The sequence below is a fragment of the Trichosurus vulpecula genome, chromosome 1 (assembly GCF_011100635.1).
Source record: "Trichosurus vulpecula isolate mTriVul1 chromosome 1, mTriVul1.pri, whole genome shotgun sequence".
Classification (NCBI taxonomy): domain Eukaryota; kingdom Metazoa; phylum Chordata; class Mammalia; order Diprotodontia; family Phalangeridae; genus Trichosurus; species Trichosurus vulpecula.
Genome location: NC_050573.1, coordinates 6114140 through 6141534, shown reverse-complemented (window position 1 = coordinate 6141534; position 27395 = coordinate 6114140). Strand labels below are relative to the sequence as shown.

General features: G+C 39.4%; 1 protein-coding gene across 2 annotated transcripts; it reads right to left on the bottom strand.

Moving 5' to 3' along the window:
• Positions 1–925: 925 nt before the first annotated feature.
• Positions 926–27085, bottom strand: LOC118853808 (zinc finger protein 883-like). 2 transcript variants are annotated; one of them, XM_036764019.1, is made up of 2 exons: positions 26989–27085; positions 926–4073 (listed from the first exon to the last, which is right to left on the bottom strand). In XM_036764019.1, exon 2 carries the CDS (start codon positions 4020–4022, stop codon positions 2172–2174), a length of 1851 nt encoding a protein of 616 aa, XP_036619914.1. In that variant the 5' UTR covers positions 4023–4073; positions 26989–27085; the 3' UTR covers positions 926–2171. The 2 variants fall into 2 exon arrangements, with proteins under 2 accessions (XP_036619914.1, XP_036619924.1); XM_036764029.1 differs by lacking the exon at positions 26989–27085 and adding an exon at positions 5874–5925.
• Between the last annotated feature and the right edge of the window lie 310 nt (positions 27086–27395).

Here is a 27395-nt window from a genome sequence, read left to right as displayed (position 1 = left end):
AATCCAAAGAGGGATCCTCTAACTGTTCATTACCATGAGACCATTATACAGGTTCCAAAAAGATCCATGCATAATTCAATGTGCATCCAGATTTTAGAAAACAGATCACAAAGCTCAGAATAATTCACACTTCAGTCCACAGTGCAGTCATCTCCTTATGGATAATAATATGAAAAATCAATGGCCACAGTTCAATTTTAGTGCTGTCATTAAATTTTACTAAACTTTATGTAACCTCACAAATTTAAAGATCTTGTTAAAATTTCTCTAAATGTTCTTGATGTTTTATGCCGTGAAATTAATTTTATATTGCCTAAACCTATAAAATGTCCCTTTGGTATGTATGCTGATATACAACTAAATATAATTTATCTATAGTCATAGCCTAGTAATTAACAGTGAATTTTTCTTCCAATTATTTAAGACTTATTTCTGTCAAATTTTCATCTATGCAAGTCCTATATGTGCATTGGTAGGTTAAGTTCCATATAGTTACTGCATTTTGTTGTTTGAAATGGAATTTTTCTCCTGTGACTTTTTTTAGTATTATACAGAAAAGTATTATTTTTGTGCATTTATTTTATATCCTGCTACTTTACTGAAGCTATCTGTTTCAACTTTTTTATTGCTTCTTTAGAGTTCTCTAAGTAAACCCTCATATCAACATCAGTTCATAGTGGAGAGAAAAACCTTTTAAAAACATTTATGTAAAGCTCATATATTAAAGGAAATAATGGCGGGAAGGGAATTAGAAGGGTACTTGTTGATACCAGATCTCAAATTCTATTTAACAATAATTACCAAAATTATCTGGCACTAGGTAAAAAATCTAAAAGCATATCAATAGAACAGAGCAGACAAGCAAAGCCTAGAAAAGAAACTACACAGAAGCAGTCTAGTACTTGATAAACTCAAGAACACAAACTACAGCAGTAGGGACTCTTTATTTAGAGTAAGAGCTACTGGAAAAACTATAAAGTCTAGCAAAAAGTAAGTTTAGATAAACATCTTACAGCATATACCACACTATATTCCAAATGGCTCAACTAACAATATAAAAAACAAAACACTATTAAAAAAAATAACAAAAAGCAAACAAAACCAAGAGAGAACAGAAGATTCTCTTTCATAACTAAGTATAATGGGAAACATCTGTAACCAGTTATGGGATAGTTAATAAAACACAACATTTTCAATCAAATGACAAAATAAAAACCAAACACAGACACCTTTGCACAAATAAACTCAATGCATCTAGAATCAGAAGATAAACACTGCAAGAAAAAATATTCTCTTTAAATATATCTAATAAAAGTTTGCATCCAAAAACAAAAAGGAATACAAATATGAGATCAAGAGTTACTCTGAAATAAGCAAATGATCAAAGGATAGGAACAGTTTTCAAAAGATGATATAGTTAAACAAAATTCACCTGAAAAATATCCAACAACACTCAGAAATCAGTACTCAGAAATATTAAAATTAAAATAACCTTGATGAATCACCTCAATCCCAAAATATGGGAAACACAGAGTTGGAAAGGATTTGGGAAAGCAAACTGATCAAATCACTTCTAATCAAGCTATAAAATGATTCAATCAAACAGGAATAGAAAACTATAAAAGAAAAGTTACTAAACTGTTCGTACCCTCTGACCCTGAGATTCCACTCCTGGGTCTATACCCCAAATAGGGCATTAACAAAAACCAAAAGACCCAGATGCTCAAAGAATATTCATAACATCATGATGCATAACAAAAATCTGGAAGCAAAGTATGTACTCAACAAGCAAAGAATAACTGAACAATTTGGGGTATATGAATGTAATTACATATTACTGTGCTGTAAGGAAGAATAAAAAATTCAAAGAACCACAGGGAAAGTACTGCAAAGTAATGAAAGCAGAGCCAAAACACAACATACACAATGACTACAACAATGTTAATAAAGTCAGCATTATGAAGCAACAAAACTCTAGTCAAATACAATGGTCAATGTTACAACCATTCTTTCTGTTAACAAAAGCAAAAAACTTTCTGGAGGACGTTTGTTGCAATATGTCTTGTGTCAAAATGTAGTACATTTTTTTTTAAGGATCAAAACATTTAAAAGACTTTTCACTTCACTAATGAACTGATGTTAAGATACCTGTTTTGGAGGAAAACCTTCCCTTAATCATTACATTCATAAGATTTATCTGTAATATGAAGTCTCTGATGTCGAGTAAGTCCAGTACTCCGGCGGAAGGCCTTCCCACATTTATTGCATTCATAAGGTTTCTCTCCAGTATGAATTCTGTGATGGGAAACAAGGGATGAATTGCGATTGAAAGCTTTTCCACATTCATTACATTTATAAGGTTTCTCTCCTGTATGAATTCTGAGATGTGGAGTCAGTTGTGAGCTCTGTCGAAAGGCCATCCCACATTCATTACACACATATGGTTTCTCTCCTGTATGAATTCTATGATGTACGGTAAGTTCTGCTCTCTGACAGAAGGCCTTTCCACATTCACTACATTCATAAGGTTTCTCTCCAGTATGGATTTTTTGATGGCGAGTAAGTCCAGTACTCAGGCGAAAGGCCATACCACATTCATGACATTCAAAAGGTTTCTCACTAGTATGAATTCTATGATGTTGGGTAAGTTCAGTGCTCTGACAAAAGGCCTTACCACATTCATTACATTCATAAGGTTTTTCTCCAGTATGAATTCTCTGATGGTAAGTAAGCTGTGATCTCTGGCGGAAGGCTCTCCCACATTCATCACATTCAAATGGTTTTTCTCCTGTATGAATTTTCTGATGTCGAGTAAGCTGTGAGCTCTGACGGAAGGCCTTTCCACATTCATTACAGTCATAAGGTTTCTCTCCAGTATGAATTCTCCAATGCTGAATAAGCTGTGTCCTTTTACCAAAGGCTTTTCCACATTCAATACATCCATAAGGTTTTTCTCCAGTATGAGTTCTATGATGAGAAGCAAGGGAGGAACTATAATTGAAGGTCTTCCCACATTCATTACATTTATAAGGTTTCTCTCCAGTATGAATTCTCAGATGTCGAGTAAGGTGTGAACTTTGGTGGAAAGCCTTCCCACATTCGGTACATTCATGTTTTTCTCCAGTATGAATTTTTTGATGTCTAGTAAGTTCTGTGCTCTGGCGGAAGGCTTTCCCACATTCATTACACTCGTAAGGTTTCTCTCCCGTATGAATTCTCTGATGAGAAGCAAGAGAAGAACTGTGATTGAAAGCTTTCCCACACTGATCACATCCATAAGGTTTCTCTCCAGTATGAATTCTCTGATGGGAAGCAAGGGAAGAGCTGTGGTTGAAGGCTTTCCCACATAGATTACATGTATAGGGTTTCTCTCCAGTATGAATTCTCTGATGGCGAGTAAGGTGTGCACTCTGTCGGAAAGTCTTCCCACATTCAATACATTCATAAGGTTTTTCTCCAGTATGTATTCTGAAATGTTGAGTAAGTTGTGTCCTCTTGCAGAAGGCCTTCCCACATTCAATACATGCATAAGGTTTCTCTACAGTATGAATTCTCTGTTGTTGAATAAGCTGTGTTCTCCATAATGTGGCCTTCCCACATTCATAAGGTTTCTTTCCAGTATGTAGCCTATGATATTCAATTAGGTCTGAGTGATAACTGAAGGATTTCCCACTTTCATTATACTTAGAAAATATCTTCTTTGAGGAAATCTTATTGTATTTTCTTAGGTCTGAATACAGTCTGAAGCTCTTTCTATGTGTATCATATTTAGGAAGATTCTTTCCTATGGGTACTCTCTGTTGTGGAAAAAGAATTGGTCCTACACCAAAGAGGCGACCACATTTATTAAATTCATGGCTTCTCAATTTCCTAGGGGCTTTCCTTTGGATGATTTTTACATGCTGGGTTTTCTCCTCATCACTCTGCTCCTCCTCTAACCTGGCTTCATATTCCCAGGTTTCACTCAATTTAGACTCACAAGGACCATCATTTGTGAGTTTTTCCTGGGATGATTCTTCCATAGGAGCCCAGCTTTGGAGGAGACTTCTTCTTTACTGCTCTGATCTGCCAAACTGAAAAAAAGAAGAAATGTCAATATCCCACAGTAACTGGTTTCTGGCCTAGTCTCCTAATCTGAAAGAAAAAAATCTAAGCATCCTCTGTTCCCTGTACTATACACATAGTTCACCTTTATCATATTCATAAAAAAAACCAACAAAAAAAACCCCACCAAAATCAATAACAACTCTAGCTTCAAAGGACAGTATTAAGATACTAATTACTAGATAATAGTATTACGATACAAATAATAAAATCTTATATTTGCAGGGCTATTATAAAGAAAGAGCTTTACAAACCTTAAAATGTGACATAAATATAAGTTTTCAGTCATTACATCTTACTAAATACTGAGACTCATTATTGCATGAAGATGGGTAGTTCAGTTACTTTGCAAATGAGGGAGGTTCAGAGTGGGCAACTTGCCCGAAGTTACACTGTTAATAAAGTATCCAATTTGACACTCAAAACAACTTCTACTGACTCCAAAATCCAAAGCTCTATTATGTAACATTACTTCTCTAGTCTTTTATCCCAATGGTCTTTTCACCACATTAAGGCGCACTCTTGGGTCCTATGCTGTTTACTGGGCAAGGAGTAAGTTCACATGCAAGAAGGAGCACGGTAGCTTAGACCTCGCTCTCCCCTGGCCCCAGAGAAAAGCACGGTTTTAGTTCCAGCTTCTATCTAGCCTGGTCTGAAACCTGGAGAATAACTTGGGCAGGAATCTCAGACAAAAGAGAATGGCTGAACAGGGTGTGGTTATTTGGATGTGATGTAATATTACTGTGCTATAAGAACAGAAGGGAGTGTTTTCAGAGTGATGTAAAGTGAACAAAATCACAAAAGTCTGCACAGTGACAAGAATGCTATAGAAACAAGTAACTTTCCAGACACTTAGGAACTGATCTACACACGAAACATGCTGCCTATCTCCTGATAGAGAGAAGGGCTCTGAGTGTAGAGTGACATATACACACAATATACGTGTGTATACTGCATGTGTATTTTTCTTTTAGACATAGTCAATGCAGAAATTTGTTTTACTTAACTGTGTCTGTAAAAAAAGATTTGTTTTTCATTCTCAATTGAGGGGAAGGGGGAAGAAAGAAATGGAACGTGGAATTTTGGTGATAAAAAAATAATTAAAAAGAATGATACAGAGAAGTCTAAAGGGTTGGGCAGAATTGGCATTCACTTTTCTGACATGACTAAGATTTCCAGGTTTCTAAATTTCTCTTACTTGTTATGGATACATCCCTAAGGGTTGAGAAAACAATGAAAGAAGAACAATAGGGCTGGCTAATTCTGCATCTCCTCCACATTCTTGAACACCAGGTTTCTGAAATGCTCTCTCCAGTTGTCTGGAACAAATCGCTACTGTGTGTCCCCCTGGACTAGGGAATTAGGCAAACGGCAGGTAAAGGCAAAGTGTCTGAAATATTTAATAGTGATACAAATTAAGCAATAATTTATTTCTAAAACCTACAACATAAACCTATGTACTAGAGTGAAGAAAAGGGCTTTCCAATATGTAGTATGAACTGCTGTCATTTGAACGGAATATGGAAATGAAAGCTAATGCCTACGAAGAGCCTGTGGCTTTGACACTTTCCAGTATGGGGAGAAGACGAGGAAAAAGGTTGAACACAAGTCAATCCATTAGTGAGGAAGTATGGCAAAGGTTACTGGGGAATCGGCTAAAGGAAAAGAATGAGAGTAAGGGGAAATATCAATGAAAAGAGATTGCTATAAATAGTCTGGGATCAAATCCTCCTCATCTCAAATAGAGAACACGCTAATAAGAAATCTACCTGCTCCCCTCCCATTTCTTGACCTTCTAATTCATCAATTCATTCAGCAAACATCTTCCAGATAACCTATAAAATCAGTAACATCAAAAATAAAATCAATAATGTACCCTTAAAGCCCTTTATCAATATCACCTTACATGATCTTCACAACAACTCTGATAGGCATGTACTATTAATACCCCCATTTTACAGATATGGAAATCGAGATAGACAGCAGTTAAGTGACCTATCTAGGGTTAAACTGCTCGTTAGTGTTTGAGAATGGATTTGAACTCAGGACTTCAAGACCCTAGGTCTAACGCACTATCCACCATGCCACCTAGCTGCCTCTAGTTGCCTTCTTATTAAATTCAGCCCAACAATCCTTTTGGATCCTGAATGCAATGAATTATTGGGTTAGCTATCCCTATCAATTTTGTATCATCTGCAATTCTGATCACCTTGTCAACTATGCTTTTGTTCAAGTCAATGAAAAAGAAAAGTTAAGAGAACAGACCAAACACTGACCATCGGGTACTCTAATGGAGACGTTCTGCTCAGCTTACATTGAACCACTAACAACTGTTTTAAGTGCAACCATTCAAAATTCCAAAGCTATTAAACACGTTAATTATTTAGTTCATATTCTCTCAATCTTTTCCACAAAAACATTATGACATATTTATCAAATAATTACCCTAAACCAAAGGAAATTATACCTAAATGGGTATATATACAGGGTTATCAGTACCCATTTGGGTTTTGGGACTCTTTTTTTGGGGGGGGGGGGGGAGAAGAAGGTTTGGAGACATTCTGTTTAAGAGGGTAAGGGGCTCCCCAGTGAGAAAATTCTCTCTCCCAATAAAGACTGGAAATTTGTTTGCAACTTTTATTATAGTCTTAGAGAGTTTCCTTAGTGCCACTGAAGGATGAAAGGTTAAATGATTTACCAAAGGTCACATAGCCAGTATGTATCAGAGCAGGGAAATGATCCCAGGTATTTCACATTCAAAAAGTAACCCTCTATCCATCAATATACCTTTATCCATTTTAATATCCTGTTAAAATAAAAAAGGACTAATAAGGCTAAGTTTTGCTAGTTACATTATAGTTTTATAATGATTTTTTTATATTCACAACTTTGTTTTTCTCCTCTATCCACTAATCCTATCTTTAATGACCTATCCCAGAAAGTTTCCCCAGGAACTGAAGATAAGTTCACTGGCATAGGGCTTGTTAACTCCATTGAGCTCTCCTAATCTCTCCCAAACTTTATTTTTCACTTTGTTTTTCCCCTTAATTGGGGCTTTGGTCCTTCTCCAGACCATTCTCTAAAATCTTTCAAGTGTCACTGACAGAAGTTCAGCAATATTATTTGTTAGTTTGTGAAGATGCTATAGAAATCAGGTCAACTGGGCCAAGCGACTTAAGATTTATCAAGGTCAGAAAGGTTACAATCTCCTTATTTATTATGAGTTTCAATTCCCCATTAGCCATTTCTGTTTTATCCTTTCCCATCTAAAGGTTACTCTTCTTCTGGAACCCTGACATGAGAAAAACAATGCTGATCCACACAAATCTTGACAAGAACTCCTATGCACCACTTACTCCACTCTTAGCCCAAAAGTTTCCTCTCTTTTCAGGATTAACATTGATTTCTTTCAAAAGATCTATACAGCATGTTTTCCTATATTCTCATAATCTTGTTCATCTTCTGGACATGTTCCAGTTTGCATCTGCATTTCCTAAGCTATTGGACTCAGGAGCTAAACACAGTAGTCTTTTTTTTAGTAAACAACGCAGTTTATTTAAAACATAGAATTATTTCTAAATAATAATGATAGCAATAGTTAATTTATCTAGCCCGTTAAGATTTGCAAAAGGATTTACATATGTTAATTCAATTCTCAAAAGTTTAAATTACAAATTTTCTCCCCACTTCTACCCTCCCCCGCCACTCCAAGATGGCATATATTCTGGTTGCCCCATTCCCCAGTCAGCCCTCACTTCTGTCACCCCACTCCCCCCCATCCCCTTTTCCCTTACTATCTTGTAGGGCAAGATAGATTTCTATGCCCCACTGCCTGTATATCTTATTTCCTAGTTGCATGCAAAAACTTTTTTTTGAACATCTCTTCTTAAAACTTTTGAGTTCCAAATTCTCTCCCCTCTTCCCTCCCCACCCACCCTCCCTAAGAAGACAAGCAATTCCACATATGCCACAAGCGTATCATTATGTAAAACCCTTCCACAATACTCATGTTGTGAAAGACTAACTATACTTTGCCCTTGCCTATCCTATCCCCTTTTACTCAATTTTCTCCCTTGACCCTGTCCCTTTCTGAAAGTGTTTGTTTTTGATTACCTCTTCCCCCTATCTGCCCTCCCTTCTATCATCCCCCCTTTTTTATCTCTTTCCTCCTTTCCTGTGGGGTAAGATACCCAATTGAGTGTGTATGTTATTCCCTCCTCAGGTCAATTCTGATGAGAGCAAGATTCACTCATTCCCCCTCAACTGCCCCCTCTTCCCTTCCTACAGAACTGCTTTTTCTTCCACTTTTATGAAAGAAAATTTACCCCATTCTATCTCTCCCTTTCTCCCTCTCTAAATATATTCCTCTCTCATCCCTTAATTTGATTTTTTTTTACTATCATCCCTTCATATTCAACTTACCCTGTGCCCTCTGTCTATATGCATATATATGTATGTATGTATATATATGTATATGTATGTATGTATGTATGTATATTCCCTTCAGCTACCCAAACACTGAGGTCTCATGTATTATACACATCATCTTTACATGTAGGAATGTAAACAAAACAGTTCAACTTTAGTAAGTCCTTTATGATTTCTTTTTCTTGTTTACCTTTTCATGCTTCTCTTGAGTCTTGTGTTTGAAAGTCAAATTTTCTATTCAGCTCTGGTCTTTCCACTGAGAAAGCTTGACAGTCCTCTATTTTATTGAAAATCCATGTTTTGCCTTGGAGCATGATAATCAGTTTTGCTGCGTAGGTGATTCTTGGTTTTAATCCTAGCTCCACTGACCTCCATAACATCATATTCCAAGCCCTTTGATCCATTAATGGAAGAAAGGCTAGATCTTGTGTTATCCTGATTGTGTTTCCATAATACTCAAATTGTTTCTTTCTGGCTGCTTGCAGTGTTTTCTTCTTGCTCTGGGAGCTCTGGAATTTGGCAACAATATTCCTAGGAGTTTTTTTGGGGGGATCTTTTTGAGGAGGTGATCTGTGGATTCTTTCAATTTCTATTTTACTCTCTGGCTCTAGAATATCAGGGCAGTTCTCCTTGACACTTTCTTGAAAGATGATATCTAGGCTCTTTTTTTGATCATGGCTTTCAGGTAGTCCAGTAATTTTTAAATTGTCTCTTCTGGATCCATTGTCCAGGTCAGTGGTTCTTCCAATGACATATTTCACATTGTCTTCAACTTTTTCATTTCTTTGGTTCTGTTTTATAATATCTTATTTCTCATAAAGTCACTAGCTTCCACTTGCTCTAATCTAATTTTGAAGGTAGTATTTTCTTCAGTGGTCTTTTGGACCTCCTTTTCCATTTGGCTAATTCTGCCTTTTAAGGAATTCTCTTCATTGGCTTTTTGGAGCTCTTTTACCATTTGAGTTAGTCCATTTTTTAAGGTGTTATTTTCTTCAGTATTTTTCTGGGTCTCCTTTAGCCAATCAATGACTTCTCCTTCATTGTTTTCTCGAATGACGCTCATTTCTCTTCCCATTTTTTCCTCTACTTCTCTAACTAGCTTTTTCAAATCCTTTTTGAGCTCTTCCATGGCCTGAGACCAGTTCATGTTTTTCTTGGAGGCTTTTGATGTAGGCTCTTTGACTTTGTTGACTTCTTCTGGCTGTATGTTTTGGTCTTCTTTGTCACCAAAGAAAGATTCCAAAGTCTGAGTCTGAATATGAGTCCGTTTTTGCTGCCTAGCCACGTTCCCAGCCAACTTACTTGACCCTTGAGTTTTTCGTCGAGGTATGACTGCTTGTAGAGTATAGAGTACTTTGTCCCAAGCTTGAGGGGCTGCGCTGTTGTTTTCAGAGCTACACAGCAAGCTCTGCCACACCAGCACTACTCCTCCCCCAAGAACCACCAACCTGGACTGGACTCAGATCTAAGCTGGCTCTGAACTCCCGCTCAGATCTGCCACTTAATTGCTCCCATCAGGTGGACCTGGGGCCTGAAGCAACTGCAGCTGTAGTTCTGTAGCTGCCCCACCTCCGCTGCCCCTGAGGCGGTAGCCCAACCATGAACTCCTTTCATTCTGTCCCAGCAGCTTTTCCCACTTTCTCTTTTGTCTTTGGTGTTTGTGGGTTGAGAAGTCTGTTAACTGCCACAGCTCACTGATTCAGGGAGCTAGGGCCAGTTTCGCCTGGCTCCTGGTCTGGTTCGTCTGTGCGGCCCACGCTGGGCTCTGCTCTGCTCCGCCACTCACAGGTCCAAGCGATAGACCTTACCCCAGGCTGTCCTGGGCTGGAGCCTTGCTTCCCTCTGCTATTTCGTGGGTTCTGCAGTTCTAGAATTTGTTCAGTGCCATTTTTTATAGGTGGTTGGAGGGACCTGGGTGGGAGCTCATGTAAGTCCTTGCTTTCCAGCCGCCATCTTGGCTCCACCCCCCTAAACACAGTAGTCTTAATTTGGCTGGATCAGGGTAGAGGATAACAAAACTGTCAAATTTGTTATGAACACTATAACATTCTTAACAAATCCTAGGATAATACTACCTTTTTTTTTTTAATACCAAAACAACACTGTTGAACCATTTTACACAAGTGCTGTTTCTCCTATCTGTGAAATAGCTGTTTAGAATTCAAGCGGGAATTCTTCACTTGTTCCTGTTAAATTTCATCTGATTCAACTTTGTCCATCATTTCAACATCCCAAGACATTTCAGACACAGGTTCTGTCATCCACTGTCTTAGCCGTGCACCTTGTCACAGACAGTTACAATGGTTGTGAAAAAGGGGCAGTCACTTCCCTCCTGCATAATTTTCATTGACTTGAATAAAGGCACAGTTGACAAGGTGATCAAAATTGCAGATGATACAAAACAGGGATAGCTAATCTCAATAATTTATTACATTCAGGATCCAAAAGGATTGTTGAGCTGAATTTAGTAAGAAGGCAACTACAGGCAGCTAGGGGGCATGGTGGATAGTACATTAGACCTAGGGTCATGAAGACCTGAATTCAAATCCTTTCTCAAACACTAACTAGCTGTTTAACCCTAGACATTTCACTTTGAGGTTTTAGAGAATCCTCTAAAGCTGTTTGAACTCAAAATCTCTTATTTTAGTAGAGAGATATCAAGGATTTTGCTGCCAGGAAGAACTGAGGAATTCACAATAGGAAAAGTAACCAGTCTTTCAAGTACTCCCTACACTGCTCCTAAGATTGGGATCAGTGGCATTACTAAGGTAGAAAGAATCCTCTCTCTGTCTCTAGTTCCTTGGCAATTTTGCTAAAAAAAAAAAGAGTACCCAAGGATGATTTGAAACTGACCTAGTGGCTGAAAGGAAGAAAAAGCATTATAAATAATTTTGGAACACAACTTAGATTAGAGTGTATCTGAGTATTGAGATAACTCTCAGTAGGGCATCACCCATGACTGCAACACTGGAGTCACTGCTGATACCTCACCGTCCCTTATCCCCCACATTTCATTAGTTGCCAAGTCCTGTTGATCCTATGTTTGCAATCTCTTTTGCATCTAACTCACTACTGCCATAACCTAATTATTTCCACAAATGCTCTACTATGGCACTGATTAGATCAAAACTTGAGGAATATTGCTAGTATAATTATCAAGACCACAAGTATTTGGCCATTTTTCATATGTGTGCGTATAACACTTTAGTTGCTTGAATATCCAAAAGCCTATGCAAATATGGTATGCCTTTAATTTTATCTTTTTATCATCAACCTCACAAACATAAAAATGGACAGTTCAATACACAAAGAGAAAAAGAAGACTCCATATTAAATAGTGAACTCTTATGATACTTTTTTGTTTAATAAGTACTAGCTGATTGACATTTAATGACAGTACAACTGTTATCCTCTGTTCTTGTCTGAATGCCCTTCTGCTCTTTATTGCTTTTTAGTATTTCATCAACACTTTTGTTTTGCAAAACTATCATTATCCACCCCCTTTTGCTGCTTTTTTTTAACATGTTACAACTATGGGTATATTTCTTTCTTTTTTATAGTATTTTATTCTTTCCAACTACATGTAAAGACAAATTTTAACACTCATTTAAAAAAAATTGAGTTCCGAATTTTTCCTCCCCACCTTCACCTTCCCCCTCCCTAAGACTGTATGCAATGTGATATGTTATATATATGTTCAATCATATAAAACATATTTCTATATTAGTCACATTATAAAAGAATAGACTCAAAAAAAACCCCAAAACAAAACCCAACACAAAAAATATTAAAAAAGTGAAAATAGTCTGCTCTGATCTGCATTCAGACTCCTCTATTGTTTCTTTGGATATGGATAGCATTTTTCATCATGCGTTATGGGGTATACGTCATGACTAACTACAGAAGAGCTGAGGCAAATTATGAGGAGACATAGGCATTCATTCATCTGTACTAGTAACAATGGTGGGTGTTTACTCCTCCAAAGACCATAACCTTAAAGGTGATGTCTGCCTTTATTTAGCAGCAAATGATTTCCTGATCTTAACTATAACCCAAGAAGGAAACTGAGGTAGTTAGGTGTCTTGTCCAGGGTCACAGAGTCAATAAGGGTCTGAGCCAAGACTCAAACCCAAGTCTTTGTGATTCTAAGTCCAGCCCTCTATTTACGGTACCATTTGGCTGCCTCTATTAAACTAGAATAACAGGGGGCAAAATAAGGGAAATTCATCTCAGTCACTTTCTCTCCCAGATACCAGAACCAGATATTCCAGAACCAGAAGGGCATCAAGATCATCCAGTCCAACCACCTGAGTTAAAAGAGGAAGTAAGAGAAGGCCCTAAAGCAGTGACTCGTGCAGGATCGCACTGTGTTTGAGTGGGCACAGAATAGATGAGACCCTAGAATTGCTAGCTCCCACAACTCTCTCAGACTCCTGTCTCTGGGGTCACACAGGTAATAAGAGTCTGAGGCCACATTTGAATTCAGGTCTGACTCTAAGCCCAGGGGTCTAATTACCAGGTCACCAACTGCCTGTTTAGTACAGAGTTTAAAAAAGTTATAGTTCTGGGTGTCTTGGAACTCATATTCCAGGAGCGTGGGTGAGACATTAATGTATTTACTATAATACAAGGGAGGTCTGCAGGGAAACCACTAACTCCCCACCTAAAGCACCCTTGACCTGCCACTTCCTGTTTACTGGGAGACCATTTAATATTCTGCCCTCAGTTCTCACAGAAGCTAAAGACTAATCACTCAAACAGTCTTTGTGTATCTTGAGTTTTGTTCATGAAAAAAAGTCTTTGCAGTTGATTTGCAGGTTCTTTTGTTGGATCAGCCAATGACTACTACATGACCCAAAGGGTTGCCAAGAAACTCACAAGCAAATTCAGTGTCCAACAATAGTCATTAGCTGATTGGAAGGCCTGGCGACTGAACTTCTGAATAGTCTCTCTCTGGTTTTTATACTCCACTGGCCTATTTTATGGTAGTTTTAACTTTGTAGCTGCCTGCCATCCTTTGGGAAGTTACAAATAAAATTACAATAAAGAGAAAACCAAAATTTCATAAGACAAGTTTTGTTGAGTTCTGGTGCTCACACACAAAAAAAGTAGGTTTCAATTACTGAAAGAGGAAGAAGTAGCAAAGCAGTCTGAGGGGACTGTGAAGAGCACAGCCAGTCAGGCACCATCCAGAGATTCTGAGATTCAATCACTTTCTTTGGGGCACTTTCTGGTGAAGTATTACCAAATTGCTATCCTGCTGTTTCCCATTAGGGAGGGTATTCTGGAATGTGCTAAAGAATTGTTCTAACTACAAGCCTAAACCTCTAGTAAGGTGCTCTCTGGGTATGGTGACCGAGAGCAGGGGGTGGCATGTGTGTTAGAGAAAGCAAGCTGGAAAACAGAGAAAGTTGAAAGACAGTAGCTGGTCAAAGAAGGACAGTAGAAGAAACAGTGCCAGATTTCCCCAGCATCAATAACATGGGAGCCAAGGGAGGCACAAGAAAGACATGGGGTCAAACCAGAGCAAAAAGCTCAGTCTGGGAAGAGACTCCTCCCGGCCTGGCTTCTTAGCCTCTAAATTAAGAGGCCTTGAAATCTAGGGCAAGAAGTGGAGAAGACAACTTCACTGAGAAGAGGTGAACACAGGAGCACATGTCCAAGAACAGAGTATAGAAATCGCCCCTAAAACTGACATACTGTTGTTATCACCCCCACTGCCTAACAGTGTAAATTCCAGGACACAGCTTACAGAGCTCACACTGAATGATCAATCTCCAGGAAAAGTGATTGGGACCTAAGGCTCAAGGGGAGATATCTGGGGAGGGCAGATGGTGATGCAGCTAAGGGGTCAAAGATGTTATCTCCTTGGGGTGAGGAAGGTCATATTAGAACATAGCATGCTGGGAGCTTCTATCCCTAGGACAACATATTATGGAAGGACCTAGATGTTTCTAGACACCCAAAAAGCTTCCTAAATGAAATCTACCAGAAATAACCTTGAACTGATCTAACATCCAGCCCACACAAGAATTAATTGGCAAGCAGACGCAATAAAGAAGGATCTAAGAAAGAACTTTCATCGAGCCAGATATTAAAGAGATTTATAAAAATATGTAAAAATCAATGCCACTCTTCTCACTGAATTTAAAAAAATTATTTTCATAAAAACATTACATGTTGGTATATAATGGGTTTATTATTTTAAATGAATAAATATTTTTAAATTGTAGCCATTTTATTTTCTAATATGGTATATATCAATAAATACTGAAGACATTGAAGCTAGGTGGGATAAAGGGCCAGGAGTTATGAAGGCCAGAGTTCAAATCCAGCCTCAGATACTTCCTAGCTGTGTGCCCCTGCAAGTCAATTAGCTGTACTTCCTCCCCTGTAAAATGAGTATCATAATAGCACAGAGCTGTAGTGACAAGCAAAAGGAAAAATATTTATAAAGCACTTAGCACATGGCTGGTTGGTCAGCTGGTTGTCTTCTGTTACTGAAAAGGGCAAAATGACCTCACTATGTTGGGATCAAGTTGTAGTGTGTCCCTGTAACCAGAATGGCCTTTGTTTTCTCTGAGTGACTCAATTTATCTCAGTGAGCTTTACTAGGTGCTAAGCCCCAGGCCCAAACCCCATTAGGTGTTGATGTAATCCACATGGATATGAACCTCCCAGGGTCCTAAGGGGAGGGACCAACTCAAGAACCAATCGCCAGAGCCTGAGCCCTGGTGACTCAGATGATGTTTGATGATGTCTGAAGCCCTATAAGAAGGGAAGGCAGAGCCATTTGTGTGGGGCTCTGGAGATGGTGTTGATGAGGAGACTCCAGGCAGCTGTAGCTAAGGAGCCCTCCAGCTTGTAAACCCGGATGTTGAGACTTTGTTGAACTCTGGTAACTATGTGTTGGGATTTGAATCAGACAAAGTCTGTTAATGTTTGTAATTTGTTTGCATTTTGTTTTGAAGTTCAGGGTGCTGGCTTTTTCCCCTGAACTAACTGAATAACATTTGAATGCTGAATTAAAAGTAAGCTTGTCAACCCCTTCACCTTGCTTTCCTTAATTAAGCAGGTCAGAAAAACCTGTGCTGTTGGCAGCTTTCTGGGTGCTGGTTGTGGGTGAATCTTATACCCCCACAGAAGCTGCTAGCCAGATTGTTGAAACAGTCCGACAGTGGATGATCAGACCAATACGAGCTCAGAATATTCTACCACACATAGGGCACAAATAGTCCATGTGAAGAATTGGAGTGGATTCTCTAAATATGCACATCCTGCATTTCCTTTGAGCTTTTTCAGTTCTGCTTTGCTCATAGAACATAGCACCTTCTCTGATGAGGGCACGCCACGCTGGGCAGTCCTGTACCAGTGTCTCCCATGTCACACAATTAATTCCAAAGTTCTTCAGAAAGACCTTGAGAGTGTCCTTGTATCGCTTTTTTTGACCACTAAGTGAGTGCCTGCCTCCTGAGAGTTCTCCATAAAATAGTCTTTTAGGAAAGCATATGTAACCCTAATTCTAATCCTCTAACTCTAAAGGTGAATACATATGCTTGCCTAAAAAAGCACATAGTAGGCATTTGGTAAAACTATTAAAAAAAACTGCAAAAAGGTACTAGTACAAAGAGTAACTCCTACACCAATGACAGATATCACTGTCCAAATTAAACTCCCTTCAGTAGTGTATATTGCTAAATTCACAAAATAAAGTCTCCCAAAAGGTCATATGCTACCTGCAAGAAGGGAAAAGAAAGAATTAAGTTCCAAAGTAAGGCCTAGGCGGGGGTGAGGGGCTTTCTGGAGCTTTCTGGGAGAAGACTAGAATCAGAAGGATTTCAAGGTGAAAAGGATGAAGGCCTTTACACAACATCTTTGGGAACTGATATAAATTTGAAGAAGTTGGGATTTAGATGTTCAAACAGCAACATGGCTTCAAATGATTCTTAGTCATGATTCTTTTGTCCTGGAGGATAAGAAGGGAAAGAATGCTGCCTCTACCTCTTCTTTCTCTAAGAATGCAAGGACCTTAGATTTCCATGGGGCTCCTCCCTTCTCAAAACCCCCTGCACCTTAGCAGACAGTCTACCAAAGTTATGAGAATCTCTAAACTGGGCTGGTAATCAGGAAACAGACAAGGACCCTAACACTGAGGCCCTTCTTTCACAATCAAGCAAGCACTAAACACTGATTAAGCTCCAGGAACTGTGCTAAGAGCTGGAGATGAAACAAGAGGAAGAAGACAGTCCCTGTCCTCAAGGAGCTTACCATCTAAAGGGTGAGATAACATGCAAATATACACAAACAAGCTAAATACACAATAAATAGGAAATAATCAACAGCAGGAAGGCACTAAAATTAAGAGGGGTTGGGGAAGGTAGGATTTTGTTGTTGTCCTGTCACTTCAGTTGTGCCCTTGAAGAGTTTGGCTTTTGTTTCCTTTGAGTAATTCAGTGTATTTCATTAAGTCTTACTAGGTGCTAAGCCTCAGCCCAAACCCCTATTAGGTGTGTGGGGGACAAAAGACCACTGGCTCAAGTTAAAAAAAAAAAACAGAGATGTCTCGGTTTCTCAAGGTAGAAAAAAAAAAAACAGAAGCTTTATTTGATCAAGTCTCGAGAATTGGGCATCTCTCACTAGGGCAGAGATAGCAGTGAAGAGAGGCAAGGAACGGAAGGCAAGCAGGGAGATATATACCCTTGTACAAACAATTCTAAGAAATCCCACCCCAGAGACTGGACCCCTGTCCCCATAATATCATCTGGTTTCCCTGAAATCATATGATTTACAGGAAAACGAAACTTAGGCCTGGTGAGGTTCACATCCTAACTAAATTTGTACTATCTCTATTTGAATATTGCCTTGCGTGAGTTATTCATAGGGAAGCTTTCACAATCTTGTATTCTATTCACAGCTGAGGTGACAACTATAAATCTAAAGAAGAAGGGGGAGAAAGACATTCCTAAAGGCTAAATAATCAGATTCCTACAGACTCAAATTTATCCCATTTCCCTAAATAATGATTCTCAAACATTTTAGATATAAATACATATATACATATACATATATATATACACATACACACACACACACATATACCCTGTGAAGTCTTCACACTTTATTTTCTCACTACCTCGCACAATCCCTCCTCTCCTTGACACTATTTTGAAGACTTCACACACACACCATTGCTGATATGAACTATCCATCCACCTATCTTCTTCATTCATCATACTTTTATAGCACATTTTCTTTCCCATCATGCTGGTGTCCCCATTACCCCTTTTAATAAATATGGGAAGGATGATCAATGTATTGACAAATCAAAGGGGGCAGTCCCCTTTACAAGTACAAATACAGAGACCCAAAAGAAAACAACAATATAATCATCCCTTTAAAATTCAAAAGTCTCTTCCCATACAGCTGTCTGGCAGGGAGCATCAATGAAGTCTTCTGGTCCTAGGTATTTGTTTCAGCCATCCCCACAGCTTATTCTTCTTGGAGGAACCGGCTTTCTGTCCATTCTCCTACAAAATTTACCTTAGCACAATTTTCAGTTACCATTTCTAATAATTATACCCTGATCATCTTTACAACTTCAAAATTGAAACCTTGGCCAATTGCCACGTTTAAGAAATTCATATCAGGACCCAAATTCTCATACTTTACATGATTCATCATTAATTTCCCCACCAGAGGGATGAGACTCCAGTACATACATAAATACATTAAATAGCCAATTTTTAACAGTACATATAAAATCTTAACCTAGTCATGTCATGTTTCCTTGACAGCACTACAAGATAAGCCAAGCCACAAATCATTTTTCTTTTTAGCATCATTAATTGTACCAAAATTTTAAACATGCATGATATTAATCAAATAACAAAATAACATTCTCACATTGCTTAAGGAACATTTACAAAGTGAGTCCTAAGTGGCTCGTATGCATTTCTACCCTTCTTCATAAAGCTTTACTAAGTTGGTACAAAAGTCCATAAGTAACACTAATTCCAAAGCATCATAACAAAGTTTCTAATTACTGCAGAATTCTTAGATATCATGAAGTTTTTTTTCCAGTCAAGAAAGCATTGTAATGGAATTTCACATTGGTGGCTGTAAGAGAGCGATCATAGGAAAAATACTGCCGCTCTTAGATTCCTTTTTAGACAAAGGGAACATCTTAAAGTGAGTCTTAAGCAGTTTGTTTAAATTTCTGCACATGCCCTAGTTGTAGATAAAAATAATATTAGATTGCCCAGTAAGATAACACAAAAGAGCTCATATCTTTTACTGACTACTTGCTCTGATCATAGAAATTTGCTATAGAAGGAAAAAAAGCAGGGACATGTGACATGCCAAATATGACAGGATAAAACATCCTTGGCTTTGTTTATAATCCAGATACAGTTATGATTCCTCAATTACGCAGTATCTCTTCCACCTCACTGCTACACTCAGAAACAGGTGGGAAACTTCTTTTCCAAAGGAACACATTGGGAAACTGAGGCCAGGAGGATCGCATCCTAGACTGAGACTAAGATTGTCCCCTCAGCTTTTTCCCAAATGCAGATCGCCACCTTTAACAGTATGGATCACATTCCTTCTGAGTAGTTTGTGGCACTTCTCTCAGATACTGATGTAATGTAGACAACTATACCCAGATCCAAACTCAAAGCAAAATTAGTTATGGTCCCAAATGCCTTTTAACCTTAAAACAGCAAGTCCTACCAATCACAGCTTAGAGTCAGATACAGAGCTGCAATAAGCAATAAAGATTTACCAGGACTCGCATACATAAGGGATTTAATTAAACATCTTTCATTCTCCACTTTAAACTTGTCCTGGTGTAAAAGCCAAATATTAGAATCCTTTCTATCTATTGTACATAAACTTTCAATTTCTCAGCAAGCTAAGTTTGTTGTTTAGGACCTACATAACTCAAACAAGTTCTTTTTCTGAGGCTGATGACCTTGCCCATGCAGATAGTTTCCAGGGGCCTTGGCAATTTTACAAAATAAGGAGAAGTAACATGGTCCCCAGGAAGGGGTTAAATAGAAAAACCTTGGGTCTGTTTGCTATCTTTTGCTGTTTCTCTGAGCACACTTATTCAAGGTCGAGGTTTTCTAAAAATCATGCAAAGGATTTTACAAAACTTTTCTTCATAAAAAAAAATCTCTCTTTCTCAGAAACAGCTTATAATTTATCCTGATATTATTATTAATTCCTAAGTGCTAAACAATTCTTAAATTTTGATCACCAAACCTTTTCCATATAATTGAGAAAAAAACAAAACTAAACATACTCTTCTATCTCTAAGCAATAACATCAATAGCTTAATTAACGATCTCACAAATTTCCCAAATGATAGCAAAACAATTAAAGACAAAATTTGGTAATTTAAGATTTCTTAAATTACAATTCTTAACCTAATAACATTTAGATTATAAAAGAAATTGCTTTTCTAACAACACAGATACAGCTGCTTACCAAGGTATGCAATAAGAAAAATTTTAGAAATATAACAATATCATAAACAATTATCATCTATTCAAACTTGAAAATCAAAACCAATTAATTTCCATTTTGGTGGCTTTACCTCAGTCAGATATGACCCCAAATTGCCTGATACAGAGAATCATTCGTCTCATCACCAAAACTTCACATTGAAGAAAATCCACATAAAGTTAATGAATATGAAGCAATTATGCTTCATATGATGCTGAATGAGAGAAGCAGAACCAGGAGAACATTGTACACAACCACAGACATGTTGATTCTGTGATGACTAATTTTAATAGACTTGGCTCTTTTAGCAATGCAAGGTTCAAAGACAGCCCCAAAGGTCTCATGATGGAAGGAGCTATCTACATCCAAATAGAGAACTATGGAGTATGAATGGGGATTGAGGGAAACTGTCTGCTCTCTCTTTTTTTTCTATATATAGATTTTTTTGGTTTTGTTTCTTCTTTCTCATGATTCACCTCATTGATCATGGTTCTTCTTTATGACTTGACTATTGTGTAAATATGTTTAATGCTAAGGTATATATAGAATATATATTGGATTCCATGCCATCTTGGGAGGAGGGAAGGGAGGGGAAAACAGTCTGGAACTCAAAAACCTGTGGAACTAAGTATTGTAAACTAAAAATTAAAAAATTAAATATAAAGAAAAAAGCAACCCAGAAAAGACCAAATGGTAAAAGAGGCCCAAAAATCCAAAGAGGAGAAGAATGCCTTGGAAAGCAGAATTGGCTAAATGGAAAAAGATATACAAAAATGCACTGAAGAGAAGAACTCCTTAAAAAGGAGAATTGGCCAAATGGAAGGAGGAGGTACAAAAGCTCACTGAAGAAAATAATTCCTTACAAATTAGAATTGAGCAAGTGGAAGCTAATGACTCTGTGAGACATCAAGAAACAATACAACAAAACCGATAGAAGAGAATGTGAAATTTCTCATTAGGAAAACAACTGACATGGAAAACAGATCTAGGAGAGCTAATTTAAGAATCACCAGACTACCTGAAAGCCATGATCAGAAAGAGGCCAGACATCTTTCAAGAAATTATGAGGGAAAACTGCCCTGACATTCTAGAACCAGTAAAATAGAAACTAAAAGAACTGACTCTTCCTGAAAGAGATACCAAAATAAAAACTCCTAGGAATATGAGAGACAAATTCCAGAACTCCCAGGTCAAGGAGAAAATATTGCAAGCAGCCCAAAAGAAATAATATCGAGCAGTCAGTCAAGATAACACAAGATTTAGCAGTATGTATGTTAAAGGATCAGAGGACTTGGAATATAATATTCTGAAAGGCAAAAGCGCTAAGATTACAACGTAAAAGCACCCACCTAGCAAAACTGAGCATTATCCTTCAGGGAGAAAAAATGGATATTAAAGGAAATAAGAGACTTTCAAGCATACCTGATGAAAAGACCAGAGCTGAACAGAAAATCTGACTTTCAAATACAAGACTCAAGAGAAACATAAAATGGTAATCAGGAAAAAGAAATCATAAGGGATTCAATAAGGTTAAACTGTTCACCACCCTACATGGGAAAATGATACTTGTAAGTCCTAAAAACTTTCTTTTTATTAGGGCAGTCAAAAGAAGTACACATAAACAGAGGGCATGGGTGTAACTTGAATATGATGGGATGATTACCTAAAAAATCCAAATTAAATAAAAAAATAAAAGACAAGAAAGGAATGTACTGGGATAAAGAGAAAAGGAGCGGTAGGATGGAGTAAATTATCTGAGGCACAAGAGAACTTTTACAGTAAAGGGGATTATAGGGGAAATATCAGGGAGCACATGAACCTTACTCTCATTGGAACTGTTTCAAAGAGGGAATAACATACACACTAAGTTGGATACAGAAATCTTTCCTGCACGAAAGTAGGAGGGGAAGAGGATAAGAGGAGGATGGGGGTGATAAAAGAGAGGGTAAATTGGGAGAGGTAAAAGTCAGAAGCAGGGTGAAAGGAGAGAGATAGTAGGATAATAAACAGGGAAAATAGGATAGAGGCAAATACAAAGTTAGCAGTCATAACTGTGGGAAAAAAATACAGCAAGTTTCTCTGACAAAGGCCTCATTTCTCAAATATAGAGAGAATGTAGTCATATTTATAGAAATAAGAGCCATTCCTCAATTAATAAATGGTCAAAGGATATGAACAGGCAGTTTTTTCAGATGAAATAATCAAATCTATCTACAATCATATGAAAAAATGCTCAAAATCACTACTGATTAAAAAAATTCAAACAACTCCAAGCTACCACCCTACATCTATGACAGAAAAGGAAAATGACAAATGATGGATGGGATGTGGGAAAATTGAGACACTAATGCTTGTATACTGATTCAACTAGTCCAGAGAGCAATTTGGAACTGTGCCCAAAGGGCTATAAAACCATGCACACCTTTTGACCTAGCAATACCACTACTTTGTCTATATCCCAATGAGGTAAAAAGAAAACAAAGCAAAAATATGCACAAAAATATTTGTTGTAGCTCTCTTTGTGGGATTAAAAAATTGGAAATTGAAGAGATGTCCAACAATTGGGGGCTGGCTGAACAAATTGTTGTGTATGATTGTGATGGAATACTATTGTCCTATAAGAAATGACAAGCAAGATCCTCTCAGAAAAACCTGGAAAGAGTTACATGAATTGATGCAAAGGAAAATGAGCAGAACCTGAAGAACATTCTGGGCCTAGAGGGACAAAACACCAAGGCAAAAGAACAGTGTTTTGGGGACAGAGAGTGGTTGTCAATAGTTTATGATGATCAACTGTGAATGATTTAACTATTCTCATCAATGCAAGAGTGCAAGACAATTCTGAAGGACTTATGATAAAGTGTTCTCCATCTTCAGAAAAGGAACTGATGGAGTATGAGTGCAGATGGAAGCATAATTTTTTTTAATTTCATTTTCCTTGGGGTTTTTGTCTGTGTTTTCTTTCACAATTTGACTAACATGGAAATATGTTTTGCACGAGTGCATATGTCTAATCTATATCACATTGCCTTCTCAAGGATGGGAGAATGGGAGAAAGGGAGGAAGAGATACTGGAACTCAAAAAATTTTTAAAAGCAAATGTTTAAAAAAATTTTACAAGTAACTGGAGAGAAAAATAAAATATAATTTTTTTTTAAATCCAAAAAGCAAAGCCCTCAATACATGGCTGAACAGTTCAGCAAGACAAACAATGCCCACGTTATCAATGTCTAAAAATGTCTGTCTCTTTACATGTTAAGTTCATCACCTTTCTGTCAGATGAGGTATAAAACCTTTCTTTTCAAGACTACAGGGGTAACCTCTTTTCCTTCATTAATTAAACAACAACAACAAACAAAAACACCCAGCAAGTCACATCTCCAAAACTGACTGGAACTCTACCCAATGGTACTTGAACAGAAGGCTCCTCTATAATATTCCCCTAAATATCCATGTAGTCCTCCCTTTGAAAACACCCAATGAAAAAGCACCACCTAGGGAGGAAGAGGCCCATTCCACTTTTGCAGAGGTATAATAGCTAGGAAGCTTTTCCTTACATCAAGGTCAAACATGCCACTTAGTAGCTTCCTCCCCTGTTTCCAACACAGTCAGGTGTCCTAGTGAAGAGAGGGCTGGGCCTGGAGTCAGGAAGATCTATTTCGAATCTGGCTACAGATAGTTACTACTTTTGTGATCATGGACAAGTCACTTAAGCTGTTTGCCTATTGCCTACTGAGTGTCAAAGGCCACATCTGAACTCAGGTCTTCCAGGCTCCAAGCCCAAAGCTCTATGTACTGCGACACCTAGCTACCAGGAGCAGGAGGAGTAGGAGTAGTAGGAGTAGGAGTAGTGGGAGTAGTGGGAGCGGTGGGGGCGGTGGGGGTGGTGGTAGAGGTAGTAGTGGTACTAACAGTAGTAGTAGTAACAGTAGTACTATGGGTGGATTCCACCAAAACCCCAGCGGCAGTTCTATTTGTGGCCTACTCCCACAGAATTCAGCCTACTTTCACATAAGATTGAGATAACCCAGCAAGAGATCCTTCAATTCCCATCCTCTATGCCTCAAGATTTCTGATCATCACCCCCATTCTCTCCTCTCTACATCTGAAAAAGATCTAATCCCTCTATCTTTGCCCTACCTGCTTTGATACAAGAATCATTCTCTCCTTCTCAAGAATCTTCGATCTCTTCCTTTCCATAGGTTCTGGTTATTTGTCTACAAACATGTTCAGATTTAATCCTAAAAAAGGGATTCTGATTACTTTTCACAGACAAATGTATTGAAAAATCTGTACATACTCAATGCATTGCACCCCACTTCATTACCACCCCCTCTCTTCTCAATCCCTAGCAACCTACTTAAATACAGCTTTGGTATCTCCCATTTTACTGAAAAATCCATCTCAAAGGTCACCAAATTACCTCTTCCTCACCAAATCTGTCTTTTTAAAGGTCCCTGACCTCTTGCAGTGTTGGACAAGGATGGAGATGATCCCCTCTTTTCATACACCTGCTTTCTCTGGACTCACAAGTCTCTCCCTAGCTCTGGTCACTGCCTCTTTACTCCCTAATTTATACCAGCTTTTCCACCCTTCTCCATGGGTGTGCCACAAAACTCTCTTGTAGGCTCTCTGTTCTTCCTATATTCTTCCTTTGGCAACTTCATCTTACAGCAACAACCACATCCTCAATTCTCAGGACACTCCATACATACAGCACTTTGCAAACCTGAAAGTGCTTTATGAACATCAGCTATTCTGGTAAAGAATCTCCAAAATCACATAATAATACTTTTTCGGCATCATTTCGGTTGACTCTTCATTCTACTCCAGCCAAAACTGACGACTACTCTCTGTCCCCAAAACAGTTTTTCTGCCTTTGTTTTGTCCCCTAGGCCCAGAACGTCAGCCCTCTTTGCTTGCTGAATTCCTACCAGCCTTTAAAACCCTTGAATTCAAAGAGCACCTCTTCAATGAAGCTGTCTTGGGTGATAATTTCTCCCTCTGAACTCACAGAATTATCTTTTCTAATTCTCTAATGTATTTATGTTATGTGTGTATTTTAGACAACTGTGTTTTATCCCCAAATTAGATGATTATCTACAGGAGCCAACACGTTATCTAAATTTTGGACCTCCGTCTCAACTGTATTCTGTACATAACAGGTACAGCACAAGGTTTACTTAGCTTAAGCGAATTTCTCCAGCTAGACTAGTTATCCCTGACAGCAATTCTAGTGCATCAACTTGAACACTTGACCTTGAGGTGGAAGAAGTACTAGATTTAGAATCAAAAGGGAATAGATTCAGGTCCTGAGGCAGGTTACTCACTCTCTCCCTGGGGAAGTTTGGACAAGTTAGGTCACTGCCTTTCTCTGGGCCTCAACCTCCTCATCTGTAACATGAGGAGTTTGTCACAGGGTCACAAAGGCATGGGATCTAAGCTGGAAATGACCCTTGGAGTCCGCTGAGTGCAAATGAGGAATGTGAAACTCAAGAGAGCTCAAATTTAGAGCCCCTTAAGATTTGGAAGGAGCTTTTTCATATATTCACTCATTTGTTCTTCAGAACTATCAGATGAGGTAGGTGCTGCTCCTCTGGGTGAGGTCTCTGCCAGCCGGAAACCTGTGATCCTAGGACTTAATTCAAGAATCTCCTTTCCGACAGAAGCATCTAGCACTTTAAGGTTTACAAACTACTTTAAAAACATGATCTCTGATCCTCAGGACAACCTCTAAAGGCAGGTGCTATTATTATCCCTATTTTATATACGAGGAAACTGAGGCAGACAAAGATTAAGTGACTTGCACAGCTAGTAAATGTCTGAAGGTGTACGTGACCTCGGGTCTTCTAACTCCAAATACAGGGCTCTAGTCACTGATCGAAAATGGTTCATAGCATCCCCTCAGGTTCTAAATCTCAGGAACCTATGAATTCATATTATAGGACTAACTTCAGAGGATTAAAAAGTCCCTCCATTTAGACGGCAATTGATGTTTATTTAGGGTTTATGGGGTCGACAGTATAACACTAAGAGTATTATGACCCCCCTTTACAGATGAGGTAACACTGACAGGCATCCCAAGGTAGTTTCAGGGCTGGGCTATGAACAAGAGTCAGAACTCTTTTCATTTTTCCCAAGGTCTCCTTGGTAAGTGGGCGAAGGGAGCTTGACCATAAGTATTTGTTTATAACAAAATAAAGAGTTTATGCCTCACTTTAAGACCTGCAAAATGCTCTACTAATCGTCTCTCTGACCCTACTATAAGCCAGGAATTAACACGCAAATAAAAGGGGGGAATCCATGAAACAGAACAGGACCCAAGAGGGCAGGGGGCGTCAGGAGTGGGCCCAACCCCGCAGGCCAGTCTGTCACTGTCGCTCCTTTGATGTTTATCAAGTTCAATAAAATGGGGAGGGGGGCCCTCGGCCTAGGGAACTTCCAGGCAGGGAAGGTCCTCGGGCCTGGGCGACCCCCGGGCTCGCACGTACCTAACACACTAAAACTCGGGGAGAGGGGCGGGGCTCCCGGCTGAACAGACAAAATCCTATTGGGGGGGCGGGGCTCTTATGGGGGGGATGGGGCCTGTCTCGGTTGAAATGTTCGTGTAGGTTAAAGTTCATAGTGAAGTGTAAGGTCAAGAATGAGCCCAAGCCAGGCAAGGGCGCAGGGAGGAGCAGGAGAGGGAAGAGAAAGGGGAGAAGAAGAGGGGGAGGGAAGGGAGGCCTCATCTCCTCCCCGCTCCCCCACCAGCGGCGCCGCGCTGCGCAAGCGCACTGGGACCGGGCCGGTGGGGGAGGGGAGGGAGCCGGGCCTGGCCGCCCCTCAGCGCCTGACCCAGGTCCGGCCCCGGCCCCGCTCCGCTCCCCTCCTCGGCCACGGCCCCGCGGCAGCGGTTAACAGCGGCACCACCCACTGCGTCGGCCCGGCCCCGCTCCCAAGACTCACCAACCGAGCGGCGGAGCCTCAGGCCCGGACAGAGCGAGCTCCTCTACAGAGACGGCTCCCAAGGAGCTCCCGAACCAAGCACCGCGAGAGCGAGATCGAGCACGGGAGCGCGCGCAGCTCCGCGAGGCCACGCCCCCTAGCGCTCCACCAGCTGCGCCGCGGGAGCGCGGGGCCCCGCCCCCCAGCACCCCGCTGGGGCGCGCACCTCCCTCTGAGCCCACGGCCCCGTCCCCGCAGTACGGGGCGAGGAGGTAAGGGGCCACCCCCTCCCTGTCTCTCCAGATCTCCACCGGGAGCCTTAGACCTTCAGTGATAGAATCCCAGGTCTAGAACTAGAAGGGGCCTCGGAGGTCATTGAGTCCAAGCCCTTCATTTTACAGGAAAGGAAACTGAGCCCCAGAGGGGGA